Source organism: Pectinophora gossypiella, chromosome 10, assembly GCF_024362695.1.
Source record: "Pectinophora gossypiella chromosome 10, ilPecGoss1.1, whole genome shotgun sequence".
NCBI classification, from domain to species: domain Eukaryota; kingdom Metazoa; phylum Arthropoda; class Insecta; order Lepidoptera; family Gelechiidae; genus Pectinophora; species Pectinophora gossypiella.
In genome coordinates this window covers 4318915-4344878 of record NC_065413.1, presented here as the reverse complement: position 1 = coordinate 4344878, position 25964 = coordinate 4318915, and the positions used below count along the sequence as shown (strand labels likewise).

At 36.5% G+C, this 25964-nt stretch overlaps 1 protein-coding gene across 1 annotated transcript in view; it reads left to right on the top strand.

Moving 5' to 3' along the window:
• The window catches only part of LOC126370370 (C3 and PZP-like alpha-2-macroglobulin domain-containing protein 8), a 170867-nt gene that overhangs the window by 39290 nt on the left and 105613 nt on the right, over positions 1 to 25964 (top strand). The window contains exon 4 of the mRNA XM_050015208.1: positions 22568 to 22753. Within this exon, the coding sequence (XP_049871165.1) occupies positions 22568 to 22753 (186 nt within the window). The remainder of the gene's footprint in view (positions 1 to 22567; positions 22754 to 25964) is intronic.

Genomic DNA, 25964 nt, shown 5'->3' with positions numbered 1-25964 from the left:
ATCTAATTATTTGGTAAAAATATAAAAATTAAGTTTTTTATTGTGCATAAATTTAGGTACAGTTATAGATAATAGTTGCAGTTATAGTTGCAAATTACGTCTCACTAAATTTTGGTTACGTTTCCAGCAATATTTCTTCGCTTAAGCAAACCCATTCGCTACCTTCTTATGTCCTTACTTGGCTTGAACAAAGCTATGTTTCTTAAAAAAACCTTTTGTAAAAAATAGTGGTTTCATATGCATTGATGTATCATAATATAACATTGTGACTCGAAGTATGAAGTTTAAAGTTAAATAAATACTAACTGGGCAAACTTCTTCGAGAAACTGCACCCATATTTCCACTAATAGTTCCAATATAAACCCACAGTCTGTCTCTTCAAGAAATCAATACCAAAAGTGGGTCTTCGACATTAAAGAGGACTCCTGAGGACTTCGTAAATCAAAGTGTTAATAGCTCAAAGCGATTGGCAATCCCCTTCTAGATATCGGGCCTAATGAATCATGATTATGATCAGCAGATAACGACTGGCAATCCTTGGAAATAGGAGACGATCTGGTTTCATTTTGACTAATTACAGGGAAGCCGTTAGGTGTGTCTAAAGAGGGTCTGGTTAGTTGGCTGGATTTGGTTGAAAGTGATTTAGATTTTGATGTAAGTTAGAGACTTGATAATTTGTTTTATACAGGCATTATTCTTGTTCGTTATTCTCTTGAATCATTGATTTACCACTACCATATGTAGATACAGCGCTTGATATAAAAATGCATTCAATAAAATCGTGTCAAATTAAGAAAGTACGCATCGTACTGTTACGTATATTAGCGCGTGGAGCTTCGTAACGCAGTCGGGTTAGATTTGCATGTAGTTCTATCAAATTCTAATTAAAGAACATAATAACGGGTTCTTACCGCGTTTAAATGGGGATATGAGACTCCCCCCATTTAAACGCGGTAAAAACCCGTTATTATGTGCTTTAATTATGATAATAACCGCGTAAACTTAAAACTATCAAATTCTTACGGCCAGAATTGGACAGAATTTGATAGAACTTTGCCAGAATCATAGGACAAGCATAAACTATCATTACATGCAAGTCTTATCAGTGGGGGTTCTTGGAACAAGTTCCAAATTGCTGATAAGCTTTATACAATACCGTAGTGGCTTGCTAATTATGACGATTTCTTGCAATAGGCAACAGCTTAGGCGGACTCTATCGGAGAAGTGTCTATTTTTTTTCTTGTTATTATCACATAGATCAGATTCAGGAAGCAATATAAAAAAAATCGGTAAGATACTTTTGGAAGGGGTAAAAAGCACGAAACTCGGTCTTAACTACCGAGAAACAACGGCGCTGCAGATGTAAATTGACTATAATTAGCTTACGTAAACCTTTTTTTATTGTTTTTTTTTGTTTCGGATTCTGGAAACGATCCTCTTTAAAATGATATACATTACGATACATAATTTTATTTATGTAGACTTAGTTATTCAGCAACAAGTCTTGAGTCGATTTTAGTCCCCCATTGTATTTTATCACATTTTTAGCCAGGACAAACATGGACGTAAAAAAGAACCCCGGGACAGAATCTGAAAGAACTTAACCAGAGGCATAGGGAAAGCATAAGCTTTCATTTCATATAAGTCTCATCAGTGGAGGTTCTTGGACCAGATTCACCCATACTCTGTAAAAAATCCTTATATTTTTCATTTGCTCATAATATATCTTATAGGTATTAAAAAACAAACATAGCTTTATTAAAAATCTTATAAAAAAACCTCCATAACAGCAGAAATCTTTCCTCACAGACGAGTTGAGTACAAGACGTAATTTTTCCACGCCATCGCCGACGCAGCTGGCTCGGTTCGTTACACACTGCACAGCCAATCGGATTTCTTTGAGATGGAATTAGCAATCACTTTGTACCATTAACACCTGGTTCCTGTGAGATGGTAATCGGAAAAACTGAGCAAGAAGGTTCTGGATCTGGTCTGTGTTCGATTTGGTAATTTGAGTTGATTACATTTGAGCGTCGCTTGTAACAAGTAAAAAAATCTACGGAATTTAGCAGTTTTTCGTAGGTTGCTCACATCATCACCTAGCATTATCCCATTTCTCATAGGGTCCGCTTACCTAACCTGAAGATTTGACAGGTCCGGTTTTTTACAGAAGCGACTGCCTGTCTGACCTTCCAACCTGCGAATGGAAAACCAGCTTACAAATGCATTTCTCGAGAATATGGGTTTCCTCACGATGTTTTCCTTTACCGCTGAGCACGTGATAATCTTTATAATCCAAATTTGAATTCGAAAACAAATTCGGCTACCACTGGTTTAGGCCTGTGCTGGATTCGAACCTGCGACCTCAAAGTGAGAGGCGAGCGTTCTACCAACTGGGCTACCACGGCTCGTCAGTTTCAACCAGGAAGTAGCCTGGTGTAGCTCGGCAGATTGTCGTAGGTTGGTAAACAAATAAAAATTATCACTGAGTCACTGTGGTCCTGTGGTACATTACATTGCTTTTCAAAAGAGGAACGCCAGTTCGAATCTCGGTATCGGACTTGCACCACTGAGTTATTGATTTATCTTAAGTGCAGTTTTCATTAACACTGTTGGCTCGCCCATTATAGACAGACGGTCATATGGCTCACTATCTTTCACAGTGGTCTAATAAGAAGCTCGGTGAGGTGTGGGTACTTAGTTCATTTTGCAATGGATGTACCTCTGACTACCATTGGAATATAAGCTTGTGCTTATTATTTAAGATAGTTTTACTGATAATAAATAAACGAATAAAGCTCACGAATAAATTCCCAAATGGGGTAGGTGACGTACAGTCACTGCCTAATGTACTTTGTGAGATTGTCCTTTGCTTGGATAGGATATTGTAGTCACCTGTCAAGACACGGTAAGCCATAGGTCTCGGGCTGCTAACCTCAACATCTCCAACTTGAAGTGGATGCTCCATACAGAATACTTACAGGTGGATCGAATTTACTACACAGATTTGAAATAATAACACGGCCTCAATCCTTAAAAAGTTTCGCCTCACACATTGAATGACGGTCGTGGAAACCATTTGCAGGTTGGTTGGTTGCGTTGGATTGGCAAAGTTTTTATTTTGCTCGGAGCCTTCCAATTTAGTGCCTCGACAGACCACGGCCATAGAGCAAACAATAATACTGCGACACAGAAAGGACACTCCGCCCCTACACCGATACGGGCTTGGATTACCTTACCCATTTGCGGGTCACTTTAGTCTTTAAGATGTAAAGAGAAAGGGAGTGCGCAAGGGCTATCTGTCTCGCTCTTATGCACAGCGTAAGGGATTTTTGCATGGAGTCTCCATGTTCACTTTAGTCTATTTAAGATGTAAAGAGTAAAGAGTACGCTCGGAATGTCTTGTCTCGCTCGTACGCTGCACACCACGGCACACGCTGCATCTGTGTTTTTTTTTACATACACATACATACATAAAACCACGCCTATTTCCCACCGGGGTGAACAGAGACTATGGAATTCCATTTGTTTTGATCCTGACATACTTCTCTTGCTTCTTCCACATTCATCAATCGTTTCATACACGCACGCATGTGATTTTTTTTTGGTCGGATTTAACTCTCTATAACGTTGTGATTTTTGTATGGACTGTCCGTGTTATGTATGCCACGGCTCACACACAACTGAATTTAAAATTGGAAAAGCCTGAATAATAAACGATTGTCCCCGCGATCGTTTTCGCACGAAAAACTGCGAATTTTTTTATTCATTCAATCGAACGACTTCAGAAAATCTGAATGCCTTTGAATGCCTTTCCTGTTTGCGGGTCCGAACAAAGCCAATTTCAGATTTCTATGCAAAACATTTCTACCGAACAAAATATTATATATCGTATATATTGTTGCTTTGTGCTTATGGAGATTTTATGTCGCTCGCCACTGAACAGGGAATACTAAGCAGCCAATTTGGAAATACGACGCTTTTAAACGCGTTCTATTTTTACACCCTCCATCTTTAAATCCGCCTTTATTTTTAGACAATTGAAGAACGGATCTCTCTTTCAGTCGAAAATATTATTTGAAGTTACTTCAAGGAACCCTGTAAATGTGTAGGCAGCTATAACTTTGTTAAAAATAGATTACCATTACCATTGGATTTTGATGACATAAGCTAGTAAGTAGATACCATTATAGACGGCGATATGGCCTACCACCTATCACGTTGGTCTAGGTCGTTCGGTGAGGTGTGGGTACTTAGTTCATCTTGCGATGGATGACCTCTGTCTACCCCAATTGGGATATAGTCGTGAACTTAAGTTAGTATTCTTGGTGGTCATTTTATTGTCAACATCTAAATTAATATGTATAAAAAAATCTGATTAACTGACCGAAACTACTACAGCAATTTTTTTTGGAAATTTATAACACAAACAAATACTTTATTGGCTACAAAACAAAAGAGAAATAGAAGAGTAAAATAGACGCCCTTATTGCCAAGCAGCAATCTCTTCCAGGCAACCAAATTCAAATTCAAAAATATCTTTATTCAGTAGGTAACATAGTTACACTTTGAATCGTCAATTTTTACATAACGAACGTCTCATCCGCCTAAAACTACTGCAGCTTCTCACAACATGTATAGCCGGGGAAAAGAAGCTGCAAGAAAAACCTCGGCACAGGGCCCTAGACGTTCTTTAAAAAAATAAAAATAAACATAAAATATTGGTATACAATTGAGTAATTTAGCTGCCTAATATCAGTTCTCAGACAGTTAATCCCATGCATTCATATCTTCTAAATAATCACTAACTTTACTAACACTAACCATAAAGTGAAAATATCATTCATGCAGACAGACGAAGCGTGGCTACAGTTAGTTTGATGTGGTAAAAGCTTTGTTTCTCAATAGTAGTAAACACATTTAACGTAATTTCCATACCGATTCTATCAATTTATGTGTAACTCCTACTCACCTCCGCATCGGAACTAAAATGTTGAACATCGCAAATAAAATCAGTTGGGAAAAGGTTCCAATTTTCCTGACACAGACGTATTTGCGTTGCGTTCCGTTTTAAGCAGAATCTTGGCAAGCAAACGACTGAACAACATTTTTCATTGCGGAAGAAAATGCTGCGTCAATAGTTTGGTGCGGAATAAATTCTGTATTCTTTTGTCTTTCGAGAAAAAGGACCACCATTGGCCTGACTGTTTCTATTATTATACTTTAACGGCCTCGGTGGTCTAGTGGCTTAGCGTCAATATCCGGAGGCCCCGGGTTCGAATCTCGGTGGGGACATATCACAAAAATCACTTTGTGATCCCTAGTTTGGTTAGGACATTACAGGCTAGTCACCTGATTGTTTGAAAGTAAGACGATCCGAGCTTCGGAAGGCACGTTATGGCGTTGGTCCCGGTTACTATTTACTGATGTAAGTGAGTAATCGTTACATGAGCCATGTCAGGGGTCTTTGGCGGCTCAATCATAACCCTGACACCAGGGTTGATGAGGTTGGTATTCCACCACACAACCTACACGATAAGAAGAAGATTATACTTTAGCCGGTCCGCGGAGGTCCGTGTTGCTCTATGGCTTTAGTCTACTAAAGTCATGTTAGACATTTTATATATGTTTATTTTATACCTATTGATATGTTTAAGTAAGTACATTGATATTCCTTATTCCTTACCTTATGATTTATGATCCTTTATTTCAAAATTTCGTACCTATCCAAATTCCTTTCTCCATAAACGTTTCCTAAGTTTTTATTCTCAATATGCAAGTCGCATGAACCAAAGAAAAAAAAATACAGTTATGTTTATTGTTAAGGTTCAATACGATCTACTCTGAACCGGCGTGCGTGTATGAAGCGATTGATGAATGTGGAGGAAGCAAGAGAAGTGTGTCAGGATCGAAGCAAATGGAATTCTATAGTCTCTGCTTACCCCGGTGGGAAATAGGCGTGAGTTTATGTATGTATGTGTATGTATGTTTATTGACATGATACAGGTACCGGGAATCTCATATCCCTGATTTTAACGCGACAAGAACCCGGTATTTAAGGTGTAAAAACGCATGTTTTAATTATGATACAGGTATCATAAATAAATAAAAAGGTAAATTGAATTATACTAAAATACGTTGTGTCGACAGAGTAAAAAACAAAATCAACCCTAAGGTCGTATCGGTCGTAAGAAACTCTCCGCAACGCACCAATTCGTATCGAATATTGAGTTATGAATACGTATGTGGTGTGGTATGAGGTATGTGGTGTATTGTGGTATTGTGACGTAGCGAGTAGGCGCCGCTACTTTAAAAGCGCACCCCTGATGCAGGGCAGCAGCGGTATCAGTTCTGGTTGGAGGCCGAGGAAATGGATTCTGGTAGGGCTCTAGCTAGAACATCAGATTGAGAAATTGGTCGGTGTACTGCGGAACGGAAGGCGATTGGGGTAACCACCGTTCTATACGCCCTATCTATGGAGTAATAAAAATGGAGGCGATTATTCCACCGACAAGAGCGCAGCTCTTAAATAAAGAGAGAGATGTGCTCCAAACATGCCTTTGCCATTACATTATATTTTATGAATAATTATGTATTTCGAGCTATGAGAATAATATAGGTAATTATTACGTTAAATCTGAATAGCTTCATCTTTATTTTTTTTAAGGAACGTAGGCTAGAAAGTTCCTCATTGAACTAAATGGAATACTAATGTTCTGATTGGATTTTTTACCAAACTTCTTGAGTAAAAATACATTTCCAAAATTCAATGCGGGAATGTCGAATCGAACACGATTTTTATACAAAAGTGTTATGGGATGTGTTTAACAAACTTCACCGTCCGTCCCGGGGGCGTATTTTGAAATCGCTCGATACTCCACGCAACGTTTTTACAAAAGTTTTTCACAAAACTCCGCACGGGCGAATGCTCTCGTTATCGAGTTTATTTTTTCGTCGATACTTTTTTTTTGTTTAAAAAAGTTTAAACCAGATCTCGGCTTGGTGTAGCCAGACCCAACTCGTTTCATTGCGTATTTGTCTTTTTCCGTTGTCAGATTCGGGCGGTTTTAAACAGACGAATTTTTTTTATACCTTATCAGTCTCCGTTTCAGTTGCGCATCCATAGATTAATTATTTATTTGTAGCTTAATTATCTATTAGTTGGGTGATGAGGTCAGTCATTTAACTCATAGCCCTCACGAGAGAAAAATCATTAAATACCTGTTATTATCCGACCATCATCATCATCAGCCCATTAACGTCCCCACTGCTGGGGCACGGGCCTTCCCTATGGATGGATAGGGAGATCGGGCCTTAAACCATCACGCGGGCCCAGTGCGGATTGATGGTTATTAACGACTGCTAATGCAGCCGGGACCAACAAAAAAAAATATCCGACCAAGTACTAGTTAATACCATCTGAGGCAAATCTGTTAAACATATTTATAAAATCTTGCATCGTACATATAAACATAAACTCACGCCAATTTCCCACTGGGGTAAGCAGACACTATGGAATTCCATTTGCTTCGACCTTGACACACTTGCGTCCTCCACATTCATCAATCGTTTCATACACGCACGACGGTTCCGAGAATCGATCGAACTAAACCTCTCCAAAGGACATCTCTAATTTGGTCAGTCCTTCTAGGTCTTCCTCTTCGTCTTCTTGTATCGTTGTTTGTAATATTCTTATCCAAATCCTCTTGATAGGGTAGTTTCCTAGGTCTTCTTAATCTTAAGAAATTCTGATTACTAAGAAAAGACAGATAATATCTAAAAGTGTCAAAAAACGTTTTCTTTTCTGTTTAAATTATTTATGAATTTGAACAAAGAAAAATGACTTAAAATTAATAAAACTTATTATGACGTCACAGGTTGCTTTTTCATACGAATTCCATAGTAACGTGCTTTAATGTTTAGTAAAAAGTAAATAATTTTGACTAGATGGAAATTACAGTTTAAATGACACTTATGAACGTTAGAAAGATGGATACATCGTCTACGTCATATTTAAATGAAAAACATTTTATAAGAATAGGTATAAGTACCTATATCTCAAGGCAAAAACATAGAATCGTACTCAATCGCGTCAAAACAAAGCGTTATAAGTAATTGATGGATTTTCTCGTCGTATCGGTAGATGTATCTCCTGAGACGTGTCAAGGATAGATCGCTAAGTACCGCACTCTAAGTTGATGGATTGTTAATATTGGCAACTTGAACATCGACTGATATAAGAGTAAGTATACTTTTTCTTTTTTCCAGGCTGTATTTCTCAAAAACAATATAGCTGCGCTGTACAGATTTTCCTTCGTTTATGGATATTATGGATTTTGGGTATAAATGATGACCCTTTTTATTACGTTTAAGCACTATTACATCTTTCACCAATTATTATTTTGATCAAAATACGAGAAGCAGTATAGGTAGCAAACATAATTCTATAGGTACATCATCATCATCATCATCAGCCGTATGACGCCCACTGCTGGGCATAGGCCTCCCCCAAGGATCTCCACGACGATCGGTCCTGCGCTGCCCGCATCCAGCGGCTTCCCGCGACCTTCACCAGATCGTCGGTCCACCTTGTAGCGGGCCTACCCACTGAGCGTCGTCCGACACGTGGTCGCCACTCCAGAACCTTTCCGCCCCATCGGCCATCGGTACATAATCTACTCTATAGGTACATAATATGATCCAAATAATGTACCCGAGTAATGATAAAATAGGTAACTATCCCGTTTAAGCTGTACAACGCCATCTATATTGTTTTTGGTAAACATAGCCTCATTGGCCTATTAGTAGCGATAAAAATAAAAGATAAAAAATCTCGTCAAGTCCTTTGAAGAAAGGCTACAGAACACAACAACTAATATATTAATAAGGATTTTTCCTAATACAGATAAAGTACTATTTTCCTAGTAAGTATGTAGTCGTTACGTGAGCCATATCTGGTCTCAAGCAGGTCAATAGTAACCCTGATACCAGGGTTGAGGCCGATCATTGGTCTCACAACCTAAACAAGAGAAGTAAAAGAAGAAGATTACGGATTTTTAAGAATTGTCCAGTTCATCTTGCGATGGCTGTACCTCTGACTACCCTTTGACTATAGTGTAGCCTCGACCATTATCGACGGCGATACGGCTCACCATCTCTCACGTTGGTCTAACAGATAGCTCGGTGAGATATGGGTACAGTCATGAGCAATAATTATATTGCTACATTAGTACATTAGTACATTAGTACATTATTATATTGGTACATTAGTACCCACATTAGGACTCTGTCGCACTAACATATTTTGACATTTAGTGAGACTTACAGTTCAATTTGTCAAAAAAGTTAATGTGACATGGTACCAAAGTGTATACGTATTAATACTCGTGACCGTACTTAGTTCATCTTGCGATGGATGTACCTCTGACTACCCCAATTAAGATAAAGTCGTGAACTTATGTTAAACCAAATATGATACTATTAAAAGTGAAACAATGTTGAAAATGAACATTATATTAACATCCTATATATAAGTCCATCTGGGTATGGACTATCCTCCACCACGCTGCTCCAGTGAAGTGTAAAACATTATATTAGATTAATGTTTCAAAAAAGGAAGTATTAAAACCATAACCATCTTAACTTATTCTTCTTCTTCTATCGTGTGGGTTGTGAGGTGGATTACCATCCCCATCAACCGTCGTGTCAGGGTTATTACTGAACCGCCTGACATGACTCATGTAACGACTACGTTCTTACATCAGTAAGTAGTAGCCGGGACCAACGGTTTAACGTGCCTTCCGGAGCACGGATCTGTAATGGTCTAACCAAGCTAGGCGTCACAAAGTGATTTTTGTGATTTTTCCCCATCGGGATTTGAACTCGGGACCTCCGGATCGTGATCGCAACGCTCAACGCTCACCTGGACCACGGAGGCCGTCTTATTGAACAACTCATTGAACAACGCCGTAACTTATTGAAACAACCATTTTTACTATTTAGTTTTTCTTTGCATTTAAAAATAGAACTCTAGTATAAAACAACGCAATAAGTCCAATTTAAGATTCAGCAACATCAAGAAGGGCTGATTAGCATAACGATCTGCATACATACCGACCGTCATAGCGGTTTCATGAATATTACCCAGTTATTAAGAAAATTTAAACCCAGGCTTGGTACCCGAATGACCCAACGTTACAATTTATGATCTCTATTTAAAACGCAATGAAAGTTTAAGTTTAAATTTGAATATTTGGGCAATATAGGTATCTATAGAGTATGTGAGATGTCGTCTTCGACTTATCAGGGTTATCATTGAGCCACCAAAGGCTGTTGGTATGGCTCATGTAACGACTACTTACTTACATTTGTAAGCAGTAACGGAACAGATAAAATTACTTTCGGACAATCCTGTAATGTCCTAACCGAATTAGGGATCAGAGAGTGATTTTTGTGACATGTCCCCATCGGGATTCAAACTCGGGACCTCTAAATGGTGACCCCAGCGCTGAACTACTGGGCCTCTATAGCCCTATTAGGGTATGCGAAACAAGTCGAGGTATTTTAAAGACTTGTAAGATCACTGTGTAGGTATCTGTCAGATACTGAATAGTGACTATGCAAATCAAATGTTTTCCTTATCTGTATCCCCACCCTCTACTTGAACTGTACAATATACGAGTACATAGAAGTAGGCACCTACAGAACGTAAACTGTTATACGAATCGCGCAAGTTCGTTGATAAATCGGACAATTAATCTAGAACGACGTAAACACTTCCTTCGAAAAGGAATTTCAACTTTTTTTCCGCTGCGAAGCGATTTAACAGATTTATGTACAGGATTTAGTAGTTCGTGTTTTATTTGAAACGTTATTAGCAACATTTATTTAGCAAATTGAGTTTTGTAAACTGTAATTTTACTAATTAATTTTCGGTTTTGCCTTGTTTGTTTTTTGGGCTTTTTAATTTAAGTATTTACGTTTTCAAAGAGATGGTACCTATTTGATCATAATTGGAATAAATAGAAACGAAACAACGAAAAAAGTGAAAGGTTATTTTGATTCAAACACATTTTTTAAAATTCGAACGTAATTCTGATTCCATTGTGGTAATAATGAAATCACTTTTTTCAGTGAAATTAATTAGTAACCAAAGAAGTTTTGTAATAGTTTAATTTATCTTGTGAGAATATTCTACTTAATGGAGTGAGTTGGAAACTTTCTATAGTAAAAAATCTTAGATAAAACAAAAGCGATCGGTTGAATCTCGACTGATACATCACTACGCTAATGAACATCACAGCACTGGCTTTTCACTTTGACAGTTTGTGTCGGGCATTGATATCATTGTAAAACTTAATCTATATTGAAATATAATCTTACTAAGTACTTCGATCTTAGCCAATTTGCAAATTACTAAGAAAATAAACGGTAAAAGTGTACTGTCGACTGTCATAATCGTTTGAAACTTGGTTAGCCAAGTTAGGCCCTTGAATGAGACGTTCTATTTGATACGAAGTATTTAGGTACGAGTAATATTTGAAAATAAACCCTGTTACCCTGCGAATGGATATAATCCCGCGTCTGCATATTTGGGAAACCCAAAGCCGCAAAGTTCCGTGAATGCCTTTTGTAACCTTTTGAATAACTTTACATTCTATACCTAACTTTACGCTGGCTCTGCCTTCCGTTATGAAGGGGTTAATAAATCTGAAACAACTTGTTAAATAACGTAGTTCTACTCAAAGTGAGTCAATAATATGAAAATGCTACACTGACAAGAGGATAAGAGCGTGGCTCTTAAATTGATGATGGCATGGTGTTAGTGACACCGTAACGAAAAAATTTGAACGTCTACCTATTTGTACTAAAAACGACGGTAGGTGTTATTTGTCGGAAATGTTTAACTAAGATTTTAAGTTTTTGCTGCAACGCAACGTAATCAACAACGCGAACAGACGCTAGACTAATATGTGAACATTTACCTATATATTTTTCAAAGTAAAATCAAGTTTTAAACATTTAACCTAAGGATTAACACTACGCGGCGTAGCGACGTAGCGGCATAGCGGCGTAGCGGCGTAGCGGCTGAGCTAGGTTTATCTCACCAAAATCCCCCTCGGTCTTACTTTAGTCTTCAATTGTATGGGCTTCAGACGTCACACACACAGATTCGCGTATGTGATAACGTCAATGTGTAGTGTAAAACGAGGTGAATTGTATGAAGACAAGTGTCCGTGGTGTGACTTAATTTAAAAGAAATAAAGGATAAAATTAACCGTGATAATAGCCAACAGTAGTAACCAAATACAGCTGAACCTATGCTTTTAATCACTTTAATGCTAGCGTAGAAGAATAGAATATGGAATAATAATACTACGTGGTAGAAGCTCAATACCTCTTCTTGTTAATCAAACCCACTCCAAAAAGCCTGCAAATTTTCAGAATAAGGCATTAGACGTTACGTTTGACAAATATAATTAAACGGGCCCACGTGTGCCTTCATTCGAGTTAATTCACATTGGCTGTGCAAATTGAATGAGCTCAGTAATAGAATCCTAACCTCCGGGTTTGAAGAGTTTGAACTCACAATAGATCTGAAATACTCATCGTGGCGGAAATAGAGTTGAGTGGCGACGTAAGTGTTTTTATCGCTTGGTAACTATTACAATTTTGTCTTCTTTAGCAGTGTTTTTACCCGACTGCGGCGAAGCAAAAAGGAGCGTTGTGTATTTGACTGTTATGTACGGTCACGAGCATTAATATGTATATGTCGCAGGGCTATGATAAAAACGGGGATTTGATCAATTCCCTAAGGGATTTGATCAAATCACGGAGGATGTTAAAATAACAACACGATTTTATCTTTTCCCTAAACAAATCTAGTGAATTGAACAAATCCCTAGATTGGTTCAGTGAAATGAAAAAAATAATTTTGCTTTTTTTGAATTTTTTTTTTATATTAGTGCGACAGAGTCCTAAAGTGGGTACATTATATTGCTCATGACTGTATGTATGTGTCTATGCACGTCTGTTTCCACCTAACTTCTAAACTACCGGTCAGAATTTAACAAGTAAGGTGTCACTAGAAGCGTTTTAATTGTGCGGTGGTTAAAGGCTATGTGACGTCACGTTAAATTAAATATGGCGCCTTCTAGAGGACATAAATACAGGACGACAAAACTGATTTCTTTGTGTGTAGCGGATTTGCTTGTATTTAACTTATTGTAATTTAAATTTCAATTTAATTTTACTATTTAATTGACTTTGGAATTTTAGTTTTAAATTTTAATTTTATAATTTCTAATGTAAATATGGGTTACGTGCCTGAAATTAATTGATTTTATGTTTTATTTTTATTTAAGTACTTACTCGATAATTACGTTGAATTCCGGATAAGTTTTATTTCCAAATCTTGCATAAATACATAATGAAATCACGTTATCTTAATAAATAAGACCCCAGAAGAAGTAGAAGAATACGGAAAAATCACACTCCGAAAAATATGTAACAAGAAAATAGTTAAAAATAATTTTCTCTGAAATTATTCCGAATGGTGATGTACAAAGGATAGCCGTGGTCGTATGCCAATACCTATTTTCTTGTTTCATACTTTTTAGTGCGTGATTTTTCCGTAGTCAGGTTTTAGTTTCAAAACTTAAAATATATTTTTTTATAAAGGTGCCGTAACCAGTCTTGCATATAGTTTTGAACCAAATCGCATTTTTATTTGACAATTTGAATTTGGAGTCCAACTTATTCACAAACACATGATGTGATATCAATATTATGATCCAAATACGAATTCAAAAAGTCCAACTCAGTGGTTTAGAGCCTGAGCCAGGATTTGAATCTGTGATACTACGATGTGAGTCACGCGTTCTCCGAATAGGGCTAACACGAATTTTTTAACACAGTTTCATTACTCCTACTTTTCGTTGATAATGTTTTATATATATGATGTAGTATTACTTAATAAATAAAAAATCTTTTCTTTTATCTCTATTTGTTTAGTTCTCTTCTTAGTAGTACTCTTTTGTACCTTCTTCTTTACTCGTAACTCATTCATCATGAAATATCTCAACATAAACAGCCTATATACGTCCCACTGCTGGGCACAGGCCTCCCTTCAATCAACAGGAGGGGGTATGGAGCATACTCCACTCTGCTCCACTGCGGGTTTGTAGAGGTGTTTATTATCTTACTCACCTTTATATTTTCCTTCAGTTCACAGAATTGTCAAGCGTCGCGGTACGTGTACGAAATTGAATTCGTTCGCTACCGGTTGAAGTTCAAATTGAATTAACTGAAACGCGTCAATGGATACTTTTCTAATTAAATGACACGAAAACAGATTTGAAGCAGATTTTGCTGCCGTGACCAGCTCCTGTAATGAGCATCGCAATAGTGGTCTAGGTTGAGCGTTGGGCTCACGATCTGAAGGTCCCAGGTTCGAATCTCGGTGGGGACATATCACAAAAATCACCTTGTGATCCCTAATTTGGTTAGGACATCAATCAATCAATCAATTATATTTTATTGCACAAGAACATATACAAACGACTAAAATAAAGGCTGATCACCTGATTGTCCGAAAGTAAAATGATCCTGTGCTTCGGAAGGCATGTTAAGCCGTTGGTCCCGGCTATTAGCCATAGTTTTTAAGGATAATGGAGGTGTTTACCTCCATCATCACGTAGTGAAGCAGCGTGGTGGAGTAAGCTCCATAGTCCCTTTGGTTGATTGAAAGCGGCCTGTGCCCAACAGTGGCACGTATAGGATGTGTGTATACTCGACTAAATGTAACCACCTAAGAGTTGTCTTCTGCACAAGCGTAAGCGCAATTATATAGCGTAGGGCTTTGACTAATTAGACGTAGCTTTTTTTTGACGTAACTTATTGTAGATTTGCCTCAGATGGCATTAACTACTTGGCCGGATAAATGGGGAGCGCTCAGGGCGTCAACTGAGAGGAAAAATATTTGAAAGAATTAATCGAACCTAGTGGGTCGATAGCGACAAGCGCTGATTGAGGGAAGTCGTCGACCACGCTGGCTGGGTCGGTATCGGCGTCCTGAAATGTTTGGTGTCGCGAGCTGATTGGCTGCCTCTATGGCTAGAGTAATCGGGTCATCGGGATCGTATAGCAAATGATACGTGGATAAACGTAGTACGGCTCTTGGTGGAAGCCTTCGTTATAATTCGCGTAGACCTTGTCGCGGGACCCATGCCGCTGGCGCTAGTGACTTATAAAGTTATGACTCTACACACCAAGGGATTAGACAAAAAATGGTCAAGTTTCATTTTGTTTTATTACCGTCCTTTTCCTCCTTTTCACGTCACACAAACAAATGTATGGGGAAACCACAAGAAATCAAGGACTCCGCAAATACTTCCCTAATTTATTCCGAAGGGGAAAATATATTTAGAGGGACGTGCCTGGCTTGTTTGACACGTCTCTTTCGGTGGTAGGATTATGAAAACGTGGAAATATATTGCGGCTTGTATCTAAATAGGAGTTGTGGAGGGACTGTCGTCCAGAGTTGAATCCCTAATTATTAGCTAATAATGTAAATTTTTGACGTTCTATTTTGAAGAATAAAATAAATATTCTTGGTTTTTTTATTAAATTTGATAACAAATATAAAACATCATTATAACCGATAAAAACTCTGAAAATCCATTGTAGAATGTTTCGCATAGCAGTCCATGTTCAAAAATGAATTACATTTTCCATATTCAAAATAACTTGTGGTTTCTCATATTATTTCTTCATAACATTCAATGTCCTTAGAAAAGGTTCAGTACGATCTGAACCGGCGTGCGTGTATGAAACGATTGATGATTGAGGAGTAAGCAAGAGAAGTGTGTCAGGAACGAAGCAAATGGAATACCCCGGTGGGATATAGGCGTGAGTTTATGTATGTATGTACATACGAAGTAAAGCCCCAATTATATGTTTTTTGTTCAGTTTATTACAACCACCATTTTCATAGTATTCACTTTGTTTGTACCAATTAATTGTATCTACAGATATTTAATTAAGTACTACTCTTTGATTCATTTATGTGTGACAACGCCAAGTTGAGTATGTTTTTAATTAACTAGCCAATGTGAAACATGTATTGGTGGAAAACTCATTTGTGTTTCATTCGTAAATGTGGTGAATCGAAATAATAATATTATATTTTACATTGGCAGCGGAAGAACTGCTCAAATCAACCAAAGCACTAACAAAAAATTATTTAATTCTGTTTTTAAGTACGGATTTCTTTTTCTAAAACATCTATTAACACACGTACATTTTTAAAAATAGAACTCGCATTCATAAATCTAACTTAAGTAGGCAAAGCTACAAGTCATAAGACAACTACAACACAATGACAACTACACAACCAACACAATAACAACAACAACACAACAACAACACAACAACAACAACAACTCAGTGACAACAACAACACAATAACACAACAACAATACAATAACAGCTTTATTAATTGCAATTTAAATCCTAAGACGCATAATTGTGAACGAGAGGGAAGTCATATTAGTGATTAGAGATTATCTATCTCTACTTACATTCAAATATAGTAAGTCATACACATAAAAACACACTGAAATTATAAGCAAAGTTATACTAACTGTATCTTTGTTTTAGGATCTTCTACCAATTGTAATTGGGTAACACCAAAAATCGTTTTGAACGGTTGATGCTTATAAATAATTGCCAAATGAAACTGGCCTATTTTCTTATCTTGTTTCTTCAAACTTTTCAAAAGACGGGGGAAATATCAATCAGACAAATTCCTTCCATCCTATCTTGTATTTACCACAAATAAATCTTATCTGTCTTATCTAAGCCAACTCAATAGGTCTAAATTGAGTACTGGACGTGATAATTATATTGAAATTCAATAGGTATCCTTCAATAACTTCACCCCTCTGGCGAGGTAACAATCTTCTGAACGTAATAATCCTTATTTATGAAATGGAAATCCTATTAGAGCAACACTCAATTAGTCTTCCCTTTGTTGGACTACAAAATAAATTTTAGTGAACCCTTTGAGGAGGAAATTAATATTTGATCTTCCGCGTGCCGTAGTCTAGTATTGAGGAATTTAGGTATGTGTTGTGTTTATTTAGAACCATAATAAAAAACTATAGAGACCCGGAGACGTAGGACATGATTCGTTTATAAAAATACATCATAGAAGGAAAAAATTAAAGAAAGAGAAGAAAGGGCAGTCCTAGGAGAACATTTATGAAACAAAAGAAAAGTGTAATGCAGGTCATGTCGTATCATGAGGTGAAGGATTTTGCGGGCTTAAATAAAGAGAGAGAAAGTCATGTTTATTGGAAAAAAATGTTTTGATCATTTGTTTTGTGTAAATATTTACATTGTCCTTCAACTAGTATGGAGTAATAAACAAATAGAACGCGGGATAGATACTTAAAATAAAAAGAATATTGCAAAGCTTATCTAAAAATCAACATTTTTTTTTGCTTGAATGTGGCCTTTAAGTACAATATAAATAAGTTAAACTGTCGTATACATGTCGACATACATGTCATGTCGTTTGCAAGTTTTATCAAAAGCTTCTTCATCCATTTTCGAATTTAAACCGAAATAATTACAATTTTACATTTCTTAGCTATGAATCTTGAATTTCATAACTTTGAAATGAAGGGGCGTTTTGTCCTATATTTTCTGGTGATAAGGGAAGGGACTATTCTCGTGAGCGCTCTATAAACCACAGATTTTCTTTAAATGACTTTTTCTACTTCTACAATAGACTCGTGGATTAGTTACTAACATCTACTAAGGACTTAAGCAACTTTATACCTACTCGCCTATAAGACAGTCTTGATAAAATATATTATATTCTAATTATTATTTATCACTGAACAAGAAAATAAATATTTTCTATTATAAGAAAATATTTATAAGAAAATATATATTTTCTTGTTAAAAAAGAGTATTAAAAGGTGCTAATTTTAAGAAGCAAGTAAATTAAAGCTCTTCTTCATGGATATTAATATCGTGTTATTGTCTTATATTAAGTTTTATATAAAGATGATTTAATTTTCTTGTTCCTATTTTCAATTTTGTGTCAACCTATGTTTAGTCTGCTCAATAAATTAAGTATTAAAACCTCGATTCAACAATACTACCTTCGTCTTACAAAACGTTGAGCTAAAATTCTTCACCCTCTTGAACCTTGAAAATCGCAATGACATCATGCCGTGGTATAGAACCGTCTCTCCCTGTAATCAAATTACCCTTGCTCTCACAAGGATTAGACACTGACTCATTGTTTCACGCCAAACAACGCCAATCTTGTGCGACACCGCGTCTTTTGTCGACTCGGAATTGTCAGAAATAAGGCCTTTTACAAATGAGATGGTAAGAATTGTTAGGGCAGACGCTTCTGTAAAAAAATCGGACCTGTCAAATAGAATCGTGAAAGATGCAAATTCTGAAACGGTTGATGCAAGTACCATTGTTTGCCTTTAAGTAATGCTAGGTAATAAGTGAATATGTGTTCCAAGATAGACGTTTTCTTAGTAAATTCTTGAATAGGCAACTACTATTCAATTGTTTTTATTCTTGGGACAACGGTAGTATTACATATTCAAGGTTCCGAAATAATTTAACTTAAAGGCTAAATAGAAACTACAGTTAGCAAACAGTAAAGGTAAGTAAATTATTCTACACCAAAACAATGCAGCAGTGGTGAAAAAGAACGTTACAGAACGAGTAAAATACGAATAACACAATGTAACTCAATACTGCAAAAGCGAGGGAATCGTATTTCTAATTAAAATCAGAGCAAATCCCGGCATAAATTTTAAGGTAGTAGTGACAGGATGCGGAAGGCAGTCATAAAGGAGAAGATTGCTCGAATATACCCAGGTAAACCCGGGGTTAGGGTTGGCAAATATATTGTTGTCAATAAACTTGGTGCTAGCAACAAGTAAAAACTCTCTAACGATTCCGAACAAGAAAAACACGTTATTTACTTTTTTGTTAATAATGTATTGTATATGATACAAAATCGAAATAAATTGGTTGTAACATTTTATGTTTTAACGTTTTAATGAGGTCCGTACCGAAAATCGTAAACTTCAATGATATCAAATTGTAACTATTACAAATTACTTAGTCTTTCTTTAAGAACAATATTTGCGTTACAATTTCTTATACGAAAGTATTGAAAACAAATTTTCTAACAATCCTTATATTATATTACATTTATAAAATGCATATTTTTGCAATTAAGTACACCGAATTTTCAGAAAAAGGAAATATAAAGTGCAATAAAAATACAAACGCAATGCATTTGGCGACCCTACAGCCAGTGCAGGCATCTTTGTTAAATTCACTGAAGCTTGAACTGATACCAGCGAACCAGGGAGATTCATGACTTCTAGATGCGAAAGAGATTTAAGTAGTTTTGACTTCCGAGAGAAGTCTCCGTTGCAGGTCGCAAGACTTATTTTCAATGTGGAGGTTTCGTGAGCCGTAACGTCTGCTGAATATTTCAGTGTTGTTTGCGGTGTTTTAGAAGCGATACGTAATGGCATTTTCGACGGTTAATGTTTTTGTGAAGACTGCTATTTAACTGTGTTTTGTTGTGCCAAGTTTTACGTGCTAGTAGGACAACTAAGACAGAGAATTCAAACTTCCTTTAAGTACATCATATTACTAATAAATATGTAATTATTTTTATGTTTTTTATAAAGAAAACACTGTAATGTATTAGCGATCCTATCTGTACTTAAAGATTAACATTATGTGTACGCTCTTAAAACATTAATTTAAGTCAATAGAGATCTCTAAAACCAAATTTTGAACTTGCCATAGTTCAACGTCATAAGAGACAAATTCAGTGACAAATACTTGATGACGGGGCGATCTGTCTGTCGAGATTCGACCGCACTCCTGGCGGACCATCAATCTTCCTGAGGTCAGAGTGGACGGTTACAGTAAATTGTTTCACCTGGCACTACTTAGTATTGGAGATATGGAGTTCTGCGGTCTTTGACGATCGTCAGTTTGACCAAAGTCGTTTGTTGTCGTATTTGTTTGCAAATTGCTAAGGTACCTAACCACCGCTTTTGAAATTTTTGAGTTTCATAGAATATATTAAATACTTATAAATATTCCATTCGGATGACATTTACCAGTTGGTCTGATAATCAAGACGTACCTATGAAGATTTTGTTAAAGGTAGTTTATTTAGGCTTATTCGACAATCTGTATAATCTATAAAAGTGTACAAGATACTTTCAAACTTATCGATTGAAATAAATCCACCAGTTGTAACATAGACAAAACATTTAAACTGTAATCTGTTAGAGTAAGTACTTAAGTAAATGGATATCACAAAGTTGAGATTATTTGTGGAAAGAACTCATTTTAGCGCAAGAAAGCAAAGTAGCTACGGTTTTTTTCACTGTGTTAGTCATGTTCACATTCTGTAAACAATAGGCAAGTTTGCTTTACATTCCCTATTTAACTTTCTCTTTTACGAAGTAATGTTCCAGAAATTTCTATTTTGATTATATAAATGTTTTCGTGTAATGCTTTGAATTGTTTCTCTTTCATGTTTCCCTAGTTGTTTCATTCCATTTCTCGTTAACGAAAGCCTTCAAGTATTTTGTTTGTTCTTAACTTGAAAACAAGTTTCATGAAATATTTTGAAATAGTAAAAACGAGACTTCGGGTTGTTCAAATAGGAATGAATGATATTTATATTAGAATTATATTTAGGAACGAATGACAATGAAAAAATTAAACTGTTTTAGTTAAAGAGGTACCTATAATTATATTATCAACAAGTAAGTACACTGGTCTACTTAAACTGTGGTATTTCTTCTTTTTTTTCAGTTTATTTTATTGAAACTAAAATTCTTAATGTTTACTTACTCAATTTTCACGATCATTTTGTAATTTTCAGCTCGTAAGATTGTTTTTGTTAATTTTGAAGCGAAGATTAGAACTACATACAAAATTTAATGCAGCAAAATCTCTTTATTTTAAAAGTTTACAGTCAGCGTATGTATTATTTCTCCAGCAGCAGAACTTTTCTTAGATTCTGGAGCTTTCATACAAGTTGTAAAAGTTTGAACGGTCGCACTGGCCAGTTTCTATTGCACGCGAGTTGTTACAACTTTGAGAATTTCCTTTCTAGTCGCTGTTACTTCAGTGTCGTTTTTGTTATCAAAAGGATCTGGCTGAACAGTTTTACTCGTCTGAAACTCGTCAAGTAGTTTAGCAACTTTAGGTCTTGATATGTAATTCAAACTGTGTGAGCTTTTCGTATGTGGTTGAGGGTGAATATCAATTAAATATTCGACATGACGTGTTGGCGAAATTTTGTACTTGAGATTTTTTCTTTTTTTTGACTTATTGTAGATTTACAAAACATTACCTACAGAACTTATAAACAGAGTTCAGTCAACATTAAATTTGGAATCACAAAATTATTATTGTTGTCTAGGTGAGAAATCTACATTTTAATTATTATTTATTTTTTCTTAAAACTCAATTTTTGACGTTTTTACTCATTATATTGTCTGTATGGCAAATAATTGTATTTGCCATACAAAGAAAGATATTAAGATATTGATCTTGCATTATCTTCTAGGCATAGAGCAACACGGGCTTCCGTTGGTTCTAGGCCAATATGTATTGTTTTAGAAAAAATTAAATATACCCCCTCCGGTTGATTGAGGGGAGGCCTGTGCCCAGCAGTGGGACGTATATAAGCAGTTTATGTATGTGAAAGGTACTGAGATGACGACTGACTGAAATGAATGAAAGAGGAATACATGTTGTGCCGACCACACCTAGAGTGGAATAAGGGCAGGAGGATGATGAAGCTTGCATTATTTATATTTTAATAAATCACATTTACAGAATTCGTAATCAAACAAGATTGAAGGTACTTATCGAACTAATACATTTTTGTAGCTCATAACATTATAACGGTTTGAATCTTTAGAAGTACAGCATCAGGTATGGAAGTATTATCGACGTAGTTCCATTTGGAGGTGTTCCAAGTTCAAACATTTATTATAGATTCAATCTTAAATGGAATGTGGGTACTTACCTGTCTGGCTAAGGATTGGGTGTAGACAGGGTGTTAGTGACGCCGCTGCCGTTGCGAAAAAAAATAGATTGTCTATTCGATTGTACTAAAACGACAGTAGGTGTTTTTCTTGTCGAAAATGTTGAATCAAGATTTTGAGTTTCTGTTGCGCCGTAATACCTACGTGCAATGTTAATGTTACTTATATTGATGATTTTTATAATTTGTCATTTTTATTCTTCTAATTTAAATTTGGATTCTATGCAGCTTAAGGCACAATTTGGTAACTATAAATAATAAAAAAAGACAGCACAAAAATATACATGAATTATTCGACAGGAAATTTCACTTGATATCAACTCAGAATAATGACTCAGTTAAAACTCAGTTTTCACTGTGTCACTAACACCCTGTATGCACGGTACGTTGTTACATAAGTGTAATTAACTTCATGTCTTCTTCTGTTACAGGTTACGGCATTATTCCTCTGAAGATTCCGTCGTCGCCGGCGACGCACTGCACGCTCCACACCACAGTGGGGTGCGTAGGGAATGACGACTGTACTTCAAAGAGCCACAGCGTCATTCGCCTCTTGGGTCCTGTCAGGGACGTCATCGTGCGACCGGCCAGACATCATTACCGACCTGGAGAGACGAGTAAGTGTCAATCATCATCCTTGCCAACGGCCTCCGTGGCCCAGTAGTTGAGCGTTGTGCTCACCATCCGGAGGTCCTGGGTTCGAATCCCGGTGGGGACAAATCTCTTTGTGATCCTTAGTTTCATTAGGACACTATAGGCTGATCACCTGATAGTCCAAAAGTAAGATGATCCGTGCTTCGGAAGGCACGTTAATCCGTTGGTCCCGGTTACTTCTTACTGATGTAAGTATGTAGTCGTTACATGAGTTATGTCAGGGGCCTTTGGCTAAGGGTTGGTAATCCACCTCAACCTCCACCCGCACGATAGAAGAAGAAGATGATAATTGTCTATTGCAATATATAATATAGATACAATAGACTTGTCTCCCTCATTCAGCGCTTATTGCTATCGGCCCACTAGAGTCGATTTTATTCTTTCAAATATAAATCCTCTCGAAGTCAGGGCTGTTGTGTTAAAGAGCTGAGAACCGTCAGTGCTCCCAATGTGTCCGGCCAAGTTGGTCAAAATCCCAATAAAGTCACGTCAAAAAGAAATAGATTTGCCTCAAATGGCATTTATCACTTACCCCTGAAGTAACGAACCTGGAAATCATTAAGGTACTGCATTCGGTAAATTTAAGACAGTTACAGAGCAAAAAATCAAGTTAAGCTCAGCCCCTATTACAGCTGACATTATCAAGATATCCTTTAACAGCGTGTGGGGGAAGGGTGTGAGACCTACTTCAAATGCGTAAAAAATAATTTGTACTAATACCATAGAATAATGAATAATACTACGTATAAACGGCAAATCTCCGTTCCCTATTAACGGCTGGTCGAGATTACCCTCTCCTCCCCCTCGGTAATACTTTAGTCTTCAATCATACGGGCATCAGATATCACACACACAGATGCGTGTGTACAATAACGTCAATGTGTAGTGTCTGTGTAAAATGAGGTGTTTTGTATGAAGAGTGCCTATGAACTATTTAGAGCTAGAATTCCTGCACAATAATCAGGCAGGCATGACTGTCTGTATGACTGATTGATGACTGTAGATTCGCTTAAATTCTCTTTTGCTATAATAGGTCGTGACCCACTTAAACCATCTCCATAATAAATTCAAAAAGTAATTCTAAACCAATTCAATTTAACCTCGCAACTCGCGAACTCAGAACTTTTCAATATACATAATAATATACCTACTGTAAGCAAAGACGGACTTGGAAAGTTCGCTCGTGCATGTAGAAATCTCTAGACAGGTTGTAAGTACTCGAGTAACCTTGGAAGTTGTCATTAGCGTCACTTCGTGACATTATTGTTTAAAGGTGGCGTAACTTCACTTTGCATAAAAATAAAATTATTACTTTTTAAATTGAGTGAATTTAAAAGTGACGAAGTTGTCAAAGTTCTTTATCATAATGTTAGCACGAACTTTGCTGTAAAGAAGGACTTTCCAATCGACGCTCCCCAAACACACGATAGATGGAGTTCTTCACTTTTAACGTGATAATTACCTATTTTCTCATTGCTGTGGTACATATTCAAAAATATAATATAATGGCAGAAGCATATTATATAAAACTAACAGTTGATTGATATTTGGATCACATTTTGTGTAGAATGATGTTGCTACCTATAGGTGGGTGCTTCTCTTTATTTTGATCAGAATAATAATGGGTGGAAGTTGTAATTGTACCTTCGTGTAAAAAAGGGTCATCATTTATACACAAAAACATAGATAAAAGATGCATAATTTGTCTGTTATCCATGCAATTAGAAGTTTAAAAGAAGAAAAAACTTAACAACGCCATCTATCGTGTTTTTGGGGAACACCGATTGGAAAGTCCCTCATTGAAAACAATGTGAGGCAACACAATGCTCTTGTTTTTGAATTTGGAGTCTATTCAGGCTTCATTTCATGTTCTGTATCACTGCGTAAGATTTATTGTTACCACCGCTTTGTATTACAGTTCACCTCTAAGCCGTACCCTATCAATAAAATGTAGTATATGTTTAGGGCTGAAATGTTTGTGTGCCTCTGGAGTCATTAGGTATTCTCTAAAGATGAACACAAATGTTCGAAAAAGATATTTCTATGATGAGCAGCTACACAACATATCGAAAGATAAAACAAAACTAGCTATAAAGTGAAACTCGAGAAAAATCTCGTAAAAACTAAACAAAGTAACTTACTTAATATATTTGGGTTTTAGTTCTTTTACCCTTTTTCACGAGAACGAAACTTTCTTTATTGTACAACTTTGAACTTCGAGTAACTTTGTACTCGGTAATTAATTACAAAGCAGTGCCATACATTCGAGCCAACTGTTTTAGCTGACGTAAATTAACTTTCAACTGTTAGAATTCAGTTCGATTCGAGTTTTTGTACCTACACTTAGTTTGGATTCCTTGTGTAAGTACGTCTTTTATTTTTAGTATTATTAGTTTATAACACCAATTAATATCACCTTTCAGAAGAAGGGAGTTCAGTGAAACGAGAGAGTTCAGTTCACGAAAGTTCGGATATATTGTCAACACATAACTTAACAGAATTGGTTACATTTACGTTAATCGATAATTAGTTGTGCCTGTGGCACATGTGTTGCGACGGGCGAAGAGGGAACGACTGACGTCCGTCGGCGCTCGCACATATTGCATGGTTTCATTTTCGAGGACATGGATTTAAGTAGCCTACACTTGAATTGCTTTACACGTTATAAACGAAGAGGTTCGAAAGTTAAAGCACACCCCGGACACTTCATACAACGTTCGTTTTACACAGATATCACACACTGAGGTTATCGTACACGCACATCTGTGTGTGTGACAGTGACATCTGTCACTATACGATTGAAGACTATGTCCAAGTCGTCGGTCGGGGTGAAGTTAGATCAGACACTGGTGGGGAGCGTAGAGTTGCCGTTCTATGCGCAGTATTACTCCTTATTCTATGTTTAAAGTTTACATTTGTAGCTACTTACTATAAATGTATAATTTGTAGATAATAAAAAGAAATAATAATTTCCCTGTTACTTACACATAGGTACACCACACACCTACTCACCTTCTCACGCATCCCCACACATAGCACACTCACCCGCGCACATTCACACTCACGCTTTTATTTAAAATATATGCTTAACAATAAATTTACATACACATAATAATTATATTTAAAAAATCTCTAGTAAGCCAAAAGGGAGTTGCGAGTCATTCCCAACACAAT